Consider the following 13,190-nt stretch of genomic DNA (forward strand, 5'->3'; position numbering starts at 1 on the left):
AAATTTGGTGGAGGCAACAACAACAGGAACAAGAGGCTAACCAATTGGGATCGCAAGCCGTTCCAACCAACAACTTCAACAAGAGTCACAGTTTGGAAGTGTCGCTTATGTGGTAAGGATCACCGAGGTCGTTCATGCACTGGGAAGATCATCTGCTTCAAATGCAAAAAAGAGGGTCATGTTTCCACTAACTGCCGAGAAGGGATCCAGTTGGGAGCTAGTAGTACTGGTAATTATGGAGCTCCTAGTTCTTCAGGAAATGTTCAGAGTATTGCAGCTAGGAGGACTGCCGGTTTGCACGCTATTAGCAACCATGTAGACAATCTTCATCAGGCGTTTGAGGGTAAGGTCATTTCTGGTCACTTTGTCGTAGGAGACTCTTTGGCTCATATTCTTTTTGATTCAGGAGCTGACCGATCTTTTATCTCTTCTTCTTTCCTTCATAAATCCTCTATCTCTCTTGAACCTCAAAAATTTAATCTCCAAATTCTATTACCTGACGGTTCACCATTCCTATGTGACCGTATCTTTCCTAATTTCCCTCTTAAGATTTCGGACAACCATCTACCTGCCGATTTAATAGTGTTTGAGTTGGGTACATATGATATTATTTTGGGGATGGACTGGTTGGGACGTCATCATGCGGAGATTTTGTGTAAAGAGAAGATCGTTCGGGTTAAGGCTCCAGGTGGAGAATGTTTGATTAGGAAGAATTTTGTGTTTCCCATTCAAACCATTTCTGCAGTTCAAGCCATTGAGATGATTAAACATAGAGATAAGGGATATTTGTGTTTTATTACTAGTAGTGAGGAGAAAATCAAGTTAAGTCTTGAGGAAACCCCAATTGTTTGTGATTACCCTGATGTTTTCCCTGAGGATCTACCTGGTTTACCTCCAAGGAGAGAGGTTGACTTTCATATAGATCTAATTCCTGATGCTACCCCTATCTCTAGGACTCCGTACCGTTTTGCTCCAGCTGAGTTAGCCGAATTGAAAAAGCAATTAGATGAGTTATTGGAGAAAGGTTTTATCCGACCTAGTGTGTCACCCTGGGGAGCCCCTGTTCTGTTTGTGAAGAAGAAGGATGGAACGATGAGATTGTGTATTGATTATAGGGAGATTAATAAGATCACCATTAAGAACCGTTACCCTTTGCCCAGGATAGATGATTTGTTTGATCAGCTAAGAGGCGCTCAGGTGTTCTCGAAGATTGATTTAAGGTCTGGATATCATCAATTGAGGATAGTGAAGGAGGATGTTTCTAAAACAGCATTTCGGACCCGATATGGACATTATGAGTTTTTGGTGATGCCATTTGGGTTAACAAATGCACCTGCAGCATTTATGGATTTGATGCAGAGGTATCTTCGTCCTTATTTGGATAAATTTGTGGTTGTTTTTATCGATGATATTTTGGTATATTCAAGGAGTAGGGAAGAACATGAAGAACACTTGAGAATGATTCTAGAGCTTTTGAGAAAAGAGAAATTGTATGGGAAGTTTAGTAAGTGTGAGTTTTGGCTTGAGGAAATTTCTTTTCTAGGTCATATGGTGTCTAAGGGTGGAATTTCTGTAGATCCTGAGAAGATTAAAGCAATAACGGACTGGCCGATTCCTAGAAATGTGACTGAAGTTCGGAGCTTTTTAGGATTAGCTGGGTACTATAGGAAATATGTTGAAAACTTTTCTAAGGTTGCTCGTCCCATGTTTAAGCTGTTGAAGAAAGGGATACGATTTCAGTGGAATGAGAGGCACACAATTGCTTTCGAGGAATTAAAGAAAAGACTTACTACCGCCCCTGTTTTAGCAATGCCTGATTGTAGCAAGCCATTCGAGGTCTATTGTGATGCTTCATTCGAAGGTTTAGGTTGTGTACTTATGCAAGAAGGAAAGGTCATAGCTTATGCATCGAGGCAGTTAAGGCCACATGAGGTGAATTACCCCGTGCATGACATTGAACTTGCTGCAGTGATCTTTGCTTTGAAGTTGTGGAGACATTATTTGTATGGGTTACCGTGTAAGATCTACACTGATCATCAAAATTTGAGGTATGTCTTCAACCAAAAAGAATTGAACATGCGCCAAAGGCGGTGGCTTGAGGTTATTAAGGATTATGATCTTGAAATTGTGTACCACCCTGGAAAAGCGAATAAGGTAGCTGATGCCTTAAGTAGGAGACCGAGAGTGTCTGTGAATGCCATTATGTCTGTACCATGGGAGTTGTATCGTGAGATGCAGAGTTTGAGATTAGAGATTTGTAGTCGACACGAGGTTGGTCAGTATTTGGGAGCAATGACTATACAACCCACTTTGTTTGATCGTATAATTGAGGCACAACTTGAGGATCCAGAGATTGTTGAGTTGATCCATAGAGTTAAGAAAAATGAGACTGATGCTTTTGAGTTAGGAGAAAGAGGAGAGTTGAGGATGAACGGTAGATTGTGTGTTCCAAATCAATTTGAATTGAAGAATGAGATTCTGAAGGAAGGTCATCAAAGTTTATTTCATTTGCATCCAGGTCGAGATAAGACGATTGAGGAGATAAGAGAGATATTTTGGTGGAAAGGTCTAAGGAAAGATGTCTCTGATTTTGTGTCTAAGTGCCTAGTCTGCCAGAGGGTAAAGTTCGAGAGACAAAAGAGTTCAGGGTTGCTTCAACCGTTGCCTGTCCCAGATTGGAAGTGGGACTCGATTTCTATGGACTTTGTGGTAGGGCTGCCAAGGACCCAGCGAGGGAATGATGTTATTTGGGTCATTGTTGATAGATTGACCAAGGTCGCTAGATTTGTGCCAATGAAGAATACTTGGGGGGCTAAGCAATTAGCAGATGCCTATGTCCGAGAGATTGTCAGACTTCATGGTGTTCCGAGGACTATTGTTTCTGATAGGGATCCGAAGTTTTTATCGAGGTTTTGGGAAAAGTTGCAGGAAGCTTTTGGGAGTAAGTTGTGCTTGAGTACTGCTTTTCATCCTGCGACTGATGGTCAGACTGAGAGAACTATTCAGACTTTAGAGGATCTTTTGAGATGTTGTGTGTTGGACTTTGAGGGTTCTTGGGAAGATAAATTACCGATGGTGGAGTTCGCCTACAACAACAGTTTCCAATCTAGTATTAGGATGGCACCGTATGAAGCTCTTTATGGAAGGAAGTGTCGAGTACCTTTGTGTTGGGATTTGATGGATAGGACCATTCCCGAAGGTCCAGATGTGATTCAGGAATCCATTGATGCGTTGAAGATTGTTCAACAGAACATGAGAGCAGCACAGAGTCGACAAAAGAGTTATGCTGATAATCGTCGAAAGATGTTGCAATTTGAGGTTGGCGACAAGGTTTTCCTAAAGGTTTCACCTACAAGAGGTGTCCAGCGTTTTGGAGTTCGAGGAAAGTTGAGTCCAAAATTTATTGGACCTTTTGAGATCCTAAGGAGAGTCGGGGAAGTTTCTTATGAGTTGGCTTTACCTCCAAGTTTAGCAAAAGTTCATAATGTGTTCCATGTTTCACAGTTGAGGAAGTATGTTCATGATCCGTCTCATGTTCTAGCTCACGAGCCGCTTTTGATTGAAGAGTCTTTGGTGTATGAGGAACGACCAATCAGGATCTTAGATACCCGAGTAAAAGAGTTGAGAAATTCGAGGATTCCATTGGTCAAGGTTTTGTGGTCAAACCACGGGGTTGAAGAGGCGACTTGGGAAAAAGAAGTCGACATGAGAGAGCGTTATCCTAACCTTTTTGGTAAGTCCTAGTTTCGGGACGAAACTATCTAAAGGGGGAAAGAGTTGTAACAGGCTCAAATTTCTTAATCTTAATCTTCCGATTAATTATTCCAAAATTTCTTTTCGAATTCCTAATCCTTTGGTTATCTAATTCAAATCACTTTTAATTCCTAAACCTTATTCCGATTTTTGTAATTTCTTCCAAATAAACTTAAAAATATATATATATTCTTAAATTTCTTTATAAGCACTAAAATATTATTTTATTATTTTATACTACGAAAAGTAAAATTTTAATATTATATTTACGGTTTTATTAAAACGTTACGTTTAAATTTCGTTTTCTTAAACTAACTTTACTACTTATCATTTTAACTTTACAACTTTGATTTAATTATTTTATACCTAAAAATTAACTATATTTTTCTTATTAACTTTAAGTATAGTTTTAACTAAAATTTTCTAAGTAAACTATCATATTTTCATAATCAAACCTTAATCATACTTTCCCATTAATCTAAAACATTTCACTAGCATAAACTAGAACAAAAATTTGATGAATCAAAATCCTTTCTACATCAATCCATAATGTTCATCACTTACACAAGCTATCACCATTTCCTTACACAAGTTATCCTTCTTCTACACTCCAAATTCTTACACATCCACTTACACACTCCAACTCTTACACATTCACTTACACAAGTTAACCTTCTTTTTCATACAATCTTATGAACTAAAAAGTTGCCCAAAACCCATTATAAATACCCCTCCTTAGCCATGAGATCACTTGCACCCCCATCATCAAATCTTTCTACCATTCTTTCTTATATCTTCACTTCATTAACATCTTACTAACTTTATACCCTTTTTATTTGTTGAAGAATCAAATGAAGATGGAGCTTGATCTTATCACTTCTTAAGCCAATAATCATCAACTTTTGAAAAGTCAAGTATTATCTTTTGGAGCTTGGATATCATTTTCTTTTGGGTAATTGAAGATCTAATTCTTTGAAGCTTGGAACCTTGAAGACTTTCTCTTTTGGAGCTTATTTCCTTAAGTCCTTATTATCCTATTATTATTCTCTTACTTGGTTTAGCACCACCTTCGGAGGAAAATGGTACACATTTTCTTAACTCTCTCGTTATGTGATATTTATTTATGGTTACTCGATAATATAAAAGCATGATCAACATGATTTTATTTTAGTCATTTAAACTTTATATGGTAATATTAAAGTTATATCAAGTTTAGTGATATTTTCGTCAAAACAATAATACTTTTGGGACACTCAAAAAAAAAAAGTCATATATATGGAAATTTTTGATTAATATGATAATATAGATATATATGAATTTTACTAGTTAAATAAACTTATGTGTTTAAAATGATTTCATATCATCTTGGTGTTTTGATATTTTTTTTTGTTGGACTCAAGTAATTATAAAGAATTATTAATCGGTTTATCGGTAAAATAGTCAAACAAATTTGTTAAAATGCTTAGCATTGTTTTTCTTGAAAACTCATTTCATATAGATTTTGGACCCTTAATAATTTGTCGGATTATGTTATTTTTATAGTGATGATAGATCCGTTTTACTATTTTACTGGTTATTTGATAAAATATGTTATTAAGTACTTAGAAATATTACCCTTGACTGTTATGATTATTTATGACACAATAATGACTTAGTTTAGCCTCAGGAATCTTAGTATAGCTACGAAAATTTGTTATTTAATCAAATATTAATTTATTAGATACTAGTAATTTGTTTCTACTAAAAGGGTAGAATTGTCAAAAATTTGACTAGTGGAAGTTTGACTTATAAGAATGTAAACTATTTCGGTTTAGAGTCTTGTTTGATATTGCATGATATTGATTGTATGACTCTGATAGTAAGGTAACGTCGAACCATGGACCGGCATGTAAAATCCCGGCGTCCGTGTTAGCCGGCACGTAAAATGCGGTGTCAGACAGGGGGTCCGAGAAAAACCCATCCTGTGAAGTCTCGAGCATAACAGTATTGAGAGGAGTGACGACTCCCACCACAGTTAGGAATTAGGACTACGGTCCTCACCTAACCAGACCCTTACATATATCAGTTGTCATTATTGTTGTGATCTTGTGATGTGCTATGATGGTAAAGCTATGAGGCTTAATTGAACTTGATTAAATAAGCATTAAGGTTACCAAGTATTTAGTAGCAGTAATGAACTTCTGCAAGTATTGAGAATGTAACTTAATGGCTTAGTAAAGGTCAATAATGAGTAATAACCTTCTATATTGTGCTTGATGATTATTTTGTAAGCATGATTTAACTATCGCATCATAAGCTTGTTGAGGAAATTGTACTCGGCTTTATCGCTGACCGATTTAATCGGCTGTCATCCGTATTATGGATGACAGTATTTTTCAGGAAAAATTAGCTCAGGTTTCGATCCAGGCCGCAACTTTAATTATTCTATCGAGGACTTAGCTTCAATGATTTTACTTGATGACTATGTTGTACTTATGTTTTTTTTATCGTATTTAAGTAAACCTTATTTTATATTTTCTCAGTTGTAAGATATATTTTTACTTATGTTTTGAACATTTTTTTTATTTCAAATGGTTTTTAGCAGTTCGGCGTTTTACACTTCCGCATTATTTATCTTAAGTATAATTATTAATGTTAATTATGTAACGAGAGTGCCGCTCCTGCTACAACCACGAAAAGACAGAATCAAGGATCCGCATGAAGATCCTAAAAAACCAGGAAAGCTCTCAAGACATGGCGTTCAAATGACATGTGGCATTTGCAATAAGGTTGGACATAACTAAAGGAAGTGTCCGGAAAAGGGTAAAGCGATTGAGAAACCACCTCCATTGAAGAGAAGTAGAGGAAGACAGAAAAAGCTTGTTGATGTAGCAACCAACACACCAGAGTTATCCCATCACAACATGTCTGCACAACCTAGTTCTTTAGGTAAAGGCAACAGGACAATTAGAACAGGGGAAGGGAGTAGAGGGGTTAGGACTAGTAGTGCAAGCGGAAGGCGTGGTGTCACTACTACTAAAAGGGGAAAGCCTAAGAAAAACCTTACTGAAATAGTATCAACCCAAGCATCAACAACAAAGAATTGATGTTGCAAGACTAAGTGTCATTTTGTATACCATTATGGTGTAATCTATGGCTTAGAACATTGTTCAAATATTGCATTTTGGAAAACATTTTAGCACAAATGTGTGTAAGGAATGCTTATGTATGTAAAGGTAATTCTTGAAAACATTTTTTACTGTGTTGTTGGAAAACATTTTGGAAAATATTGCTATAAGATGTATGGATTGAGGCTATAATTCTTGAATCGAAAAAACTTTGTTACACTTTTACATTACATTGGATTTTCAATACATGAAATTCCATTACACGATCAATTTCTTATACTTAGCTTAACATAAATAAGAACAATACAAATAAAACCCATGATGCAACAAGTACAAAACTTAATGCTTTTTGTGCATTTACATATTCAACAACTTTCAATTTCAACATATCTTCACTTTCTTTTAACTTTGCATACTTAGCCTTCAATTTTCTTATTTTGTCAATCAACATAGCTTTCTCTTCTTCCAAACAAGAAGAAATTTCACTTGAATACTCTACATCTTTCTCCCACTTAAAAAATTTGCAATCATGTGCCTACATTTCAAATCAAATCATGAAACCCTAATTGATAAAGAAATTAAAAATTAACATAAAACAAAATAAAGCTATTGAAAAAAATAAACTTACTAGCCAAAATGCACATCCATAAAACCTCCCACCAACCCTTGTTTCTTTTTTGACTACTTGTAATTTAGCATGAACACCATGTTTACATAAAGGAATTTCTTTTGCAATTGATGTTCTAGATTGAGATGATGACGAAGGAGAATACATGTTAAACATCAAATTACTTTAGAGGTTAAAATAAAAAAATAAAAATGAAAAAAAATTGAGAAGTTGGAAGAAGTAATTAAAATGGAAGAGTAAAGTGAGAAAATGAAGGAGATAAAGCCTGTTGTCCAGTATAAACCGATGAAACTGATGAAGGAAATGAGGAAATGACCGTTTCTCCGGGTTATAAACCGGTCAGGTATGCCAGCGGAAAACACATGTTAAACTTCGTATTATTCATGGTTAATTGAAAGTTCGTATTATTGTTGGGAAATCAGTGAAAGTTCGTATTATTCAGGATAATTTTTCATATATATATATATATATATATATATATATATATATATATGCTCCTAAATAAATCATGTGATACCCCATAACTTAAAAAACAAGACTAGACTAGCAGCTAGTTGAAAAATGGTTCCATCTACTTTGGTTGAAAATAAAAGAATACAAGTTAAAAAGGGACATCGAGCAAAACTAAGAGGCAAGCAACTGATATGTAATTATGTAGTTGATAGATGATTAATAGAATAAAATAAACCCATAACCATTGCTATTATGAGAAATTAATTGTTTGTACAAGTGAATTAAAACCTAGGGTCCCTAAGACAAAGTCCAATACTTCATCCACCCCAGGAAATTTAATCTGAGTACTTGCCAAATATATAGATGCCCATTGATTGCTGCCAAAGGTGATTTCTTCCTTAGATAGATGATCTGAGAACAACTTATTAAATGAGCTCCACTCCACTCCACTCCACTTTAGAGTTTTCAGTCAAACATTTAACGTCATCGTTTGCACCCATTTTCTTTGCCAAATATCCACTGGCTCCTTCCTGTAGAGTTTCCATGTTTTCTGTAAAGCAACACAATAAAATCAACCACTAATTTATCAAAAACATTTGACCCATACAGATCGCCCCATTTATGCCTACCAAATGGCCAAACGAAAATACACTCACTAAGATCGCCCCATTCAAAAAAAATTCATTGTTGCTGAAACAAATTCTCAATTTATCAAATCCCAATACTAAGTAGAAAATTAACTCAATATCATGCGTGAACTAATAATTTTACTTGCAAAGATAGGTGCAAACCAATAAGTCAGCACACCCCATCTCAAGTTTATCTAGAGTTGTCTCCCATTCTTCTCTAAATGTTATGAATGAAGGAAAAAATTCAACATCTTATAAAATATCAAATATTATGAATTATGACCCAATCAACCAATTCTTCAATCATTTCTTCAATTCTCAATGGAGCAAAACATTTATACTTTTTTAGTTTCAAATGATAACTGATTATAGTAAAAAGGCTTGTTATAAATTTTGCACGGTGCACTTCTTGTTTATGTGTTAAGATAATGCTTGTTATCAAAGTTCAATCAAAAACAACCTCTACAATAAATACTGAGGGTACGTTTGAAATACTCAAAAATTCATTGCTCAAATTCATGTTCGATGACCAAATTTGCCAACATTAAGTTCTAGTCTGTACGACTAGAATCATCTCAAATCCTGCTACATGAGCGAAACATATATTTTCAAAAATGATCTTACAATCGAAAACCCTAAATAGCAAATAATTATGATAATCGACTCATTATGATTGAGTGATTTTAAATATTAATTTATTTGTTTCCATTTTTACTTTGAGGTTCAGTATTATAAACAAATATGATTAAATTGTGTAAATATTTAATTAATAGAATCATTAATTATTTCCTTAATTAAAGAATGGCAATGTAAACATTTTTAATCCAATCAAAAAATGACAAATGGTACAACCATCCTAAGTCCGCTACTTTTTATTATACATCAAAATTAATAGATTGTATGATGATTAATTGCTTTTCATCACACATCTAATTCTTTTCTCATAACCTCCTACATGGTTATATTATATATTAAATTGAATATCACATTTTTATGAACCAATTTAAACTTAAAAAATACAATTTATACTCGCATTATTATTTAAAAATTACTCTCTTCATTTCTGAGAGACCATTTCTAATTTGGTCTATCCATTATATATTTTTTAAAATATTATAAGTAGGCATTATGAATGATGTAAGTAGACATTTAAGATAATGAAATTAGGCATTAACCATACAATAAGTAAGCATTAAAGATAATATAAGTAAGCATTAAGAATACGGTAAGTATGTATTAATTTTTAATTGACTGAGCTTGAATTATGTCTCTTGAAGAGACGACCTCTCAAAGACTAGCCGAATAAAGTTAGGTTTTTTCAAACACTCCTAATTAGAGATAAGAGATAAGGTAGAAGATGAAATAAATCATTCTATAAAGGTGAAAAGTGAAATCATATTATAAATGTGAAAGGAAAAATCTAATTCACATAAGTAAAGTCATTCATAGGTTGTGAATTGTTGGATACATAGATGTGGTTTGATTGCAATTTACTTCCAATGAAATTTCTATTTGCTAATAATTTCTTTTTCAATAGTTATAGTTATTTGGTTGTCATAATTTGGCCAGGCATAAAAAGTGCGAATTTCTTTAGATGCTTAAATTCCTACAAAGTGTAAAATATAATTACCAAGGCGAGAGTATGTAAATCTAAATTCATGTGTTAATTATAATTTTCTGTTTTCAGCCAAACAAAAAAATATATTCTCAAAAATTTGACCAAGAAATTAACTTCTAAGCCCTAGGTTATAGTTTCTCGGTTTTTTTAATTGCACTAAAACACTTTTTTATGCAGTCAAATCAAATATGTTTAGCGGATTGTTTATGTCTAAATTTATACACAACTAAAAATTATAAAAATTTAATATTATAAAAATATACGATAAAACGTATAAAAAAATTTCAATTGACTATATTTTTTCATATAATAGTAGTAAAATGTAAATATTATAAAATGATGAAGATTAAAAAACTTAATTTTGAGCAAGTGAAAAAAAAAAACCGAGGAAGTACTATAAGTTACCATTAAAATGTAAATCCAATATCTACCAAACGAACTCTTAGATGTAAGTACTAACTACTAAGGATAGTCTAACAATTACTTGGCGTGAATTGCGGTAACATAACAAAAACGTCCCAGTTAGCAAAACGCATCTAAAACTTCCGCGTTTAGACAAGGATCTGATCATTGTATACAACAAAAACACAAAAAACAATGGAAGAAAAGCAGAGAAAGAGACGGCGGCGACAACGGCAATTACTGGTGGTTTTAGCGGTGGTTATCGGAATAATATTGCTATTAATAATACTATCCACCACAGTATTCAAACCCCGGCGACCCATTATCACAGTTAACTCAGTAAACCTTGGTGATACAGACATATCGTTCGATGCTCTCCGCATGAATGTTCACCTAAATATTTCTCTTAAAGCTACCATTTCCGTCAAAAACCCGAATAAAGTCGGGTTCAAGTATTCCCCGAGCTCCGCCTTTTTGGATTACAGGGGTCAGGTTGTCGGACAAGCTCCCATACCCGCTGGGAAGATATCCGCCGGCCAAACGCTTCCATTGAATTTAACTGTGATCGTCATGGCGGATCGATTGCTTTCAAACTCACAAACCCTAATTTCGGATTTGCTTGCCGGTACTCTCCCGCTTTCTACTAACACTAGGATCTCTGGGAAGGTTACTGTCGTTTTTGTTAAGGTTCATGTCGTTTCGTATTCTTCTTGCAATCTTAATATCTCTGTATCTTCTCGATCTATTACTGATTCTGATTGCACGTACAACACTCATTTATCTTGATCGGTATCGTTTTTGATAAAGCAGAAAGAAATTTCTATGTATGGAGAAGCATTCTTTGTTATTTATTAAGTCTTTCTTAATTAAGTTTCAACAACTATCTTGTGAATTGTGTCCTTTTCTATCTCTCTTAGTCAATTTATCAGTAATTGGTATGGCTGTATTTGTATTTATTACCTCAATAGAAGTAGTTGGGAAATAATGAATTCCAATGAATTGGTCAAAGAAACCGACTTTATAATCACTTGATAGTATGAACTATGAACTAGAAGTGGGGTCAGATCATTTATGATTACATAGACTGGGAACAGATGGTTGTTGGTTAGCAACAGAGTAGAAGCTATGCATTTAAAGGGTCATCCATGGCGTTGCATTTATTATAATTTATGATTTGCTGTTTTTGGTATAAGAACAACTCTTGTTTGATCTTGGTGTGATCTAAATCATCAATTCATCACCATCAACCAATATAATTCTCTGGGTTTTGAATGACAGGATTAGGAAAACAAAAAAGTAGCATGACTTTGAGTGATCAAAATAGGGTAATTGGGAATGGAGTGGGTGCACAAGCCACGGCTCCTCCTAAACCTCGAACAAGGAGGTGTCGGGCTGCTGTGATAGCCTGTCTACTCCTGTTGTTGACAGTTATACTAGTAGCGTTGATATTAGGATTGACGGTGTTTAAGGTTAGACAACCGAAGACCCAGGTAGTGTCTGCTTCCTTAGAAGGTGTAGCTCCTAGGATCTCTTTCCCAGCCATAAAGGTTGAGCTTAACGTCACTCTGAATCTCACTCTCTTGATTCAGAACAAGAATCATGCCCGCTTTAAAACTGGTCAGGGTGAGGGAGTTTTATTGTATAAGGGCAACACCGTTGGGGAAACTCAGCTTCCTCCAGGGTTGATTCGAGCCCGGGATACTTCCACTTTGTATTGCCTTCTCACTGTGGAGGTCGATAGATTCGCTGGTTCTGGATTGAATTCACTTATCAACGACATATCCACTGGAGAGCTTGTAATGGAAACGAAAACCAGGATCCCAGGCAGGGTCACTATAATAGGTATTTTCCATAAACATATTGTCTCTACCTCTGATTGTAAGATTGTCATCGGATTTCCAGACCTTAACATCAAAAGTCAGGACTGCAAGCATCACGACAAACTTTGAAGCGTTCTTCCATATATAATCTTTGTCCGGCACTGCTACTTTGTTTGCTTCTAATCTTTTCATCACCCTTTTGTTTTCTGTTCTTTGTTGACAGCAAGATATATATTTTTTATCATTTTTGTACATAGATACTTATATACTTCTAGAGATTTTGTTCTGTATTGCAGTATGAGATATAATTTATACATTTAATTATTTGGCTTATACTAATTCTTAATGCTTTTAGCTTTTAGCAGTATACTGCTTTCTTTAGAGGATTCTGTTCCCTATAAGCACTTGTATCTGATTCTGTTTTTACAAACCGTTATTGGCATTATTGTATCTGTGTGCTTACAATGTCATAGTTAGGGATGGCAACGGGGATTTGGACCGGGTCCAAGTGGACTCGGATCCAGATCCGTTGTTAAAAGGAGGCCTGATCCGGATCCGGGATCCACGGTTCAAGTTTGTAAAGACCCAGATCCGGATTCATGTATCCATTATCGGATCCGGATCTAAGGGTCCAAGTTTATATTTGCATATTTGATTGAATTTTGTTTTGTATTGCGATAATGATAGAATTTTAGACTTTAATTAATGATAACAATATATAAAATTATCAATTAAAATCTAAAATACATCCAATAATATAATCTGAACTAAAAATATCCT

General features: G+C 34.7%; 2 protein-coding genes and 1 pseudogene across 2 annotated transcripts; 2 read left to right on the plus strand and 1 right to left on the minus strand.

Moving 5' to 3' along the window:
- Positions 1-8,611, minus strand: part of LOC130828559 (uncharacterized) — a 32,272-nt pseudogene extending 23,661 nt beyond the window's left edge.
- Positions 8,612-10,782: 2,171 nt separating this feature from the next.
- LOC130797309 (uncharacterized) lies at positions 10,783-12,743 on the plus strand. The gene has a single exon (XM_057659870.1). It carries the CDS (start codon positions 11,862-11,864, stop codon positions 12,537-12,539), a length of 678 nt encoding a protein of 225 aa, XP_057515853.1. The 5' UTR covers positions 10,783-11,861; the 3' UTR covers positions 12,540-12,743.
- On the plus strand, positions 10,786-12,743 carry LOC130797310 (uncharacterized). Its single transcript, XM_057659871.1, has one exon. It carries the CDS (start codon positions 10,786-10,788, stop codon positions 11,374-11,376), a length of 591 nt encoding a protein of 196 aa, XP_057515854.1. The 3' UTR covers positions 11,377-12,743.
- Positions 12,744-13,190: the final 447 nt, after the last annotated feature.

The sequence above is a fragment of the Amaranthus tricolor genome, chromosome 12 (genome assembly GCF_026212465.1).
Source record: "Amaranthus tricolor cultivar Red isolate AtriRed21 chromosome 12, ASM2621246v1, whole genome shotgun sequence".
Classification (NCBI taxonomy): Eukaryota; Viridiplantae; Streptophyta; class Magnoliopsida; order Caryophyllales; family Amaranthaceae; genus Amaranthus; species Amaranthus tricolor.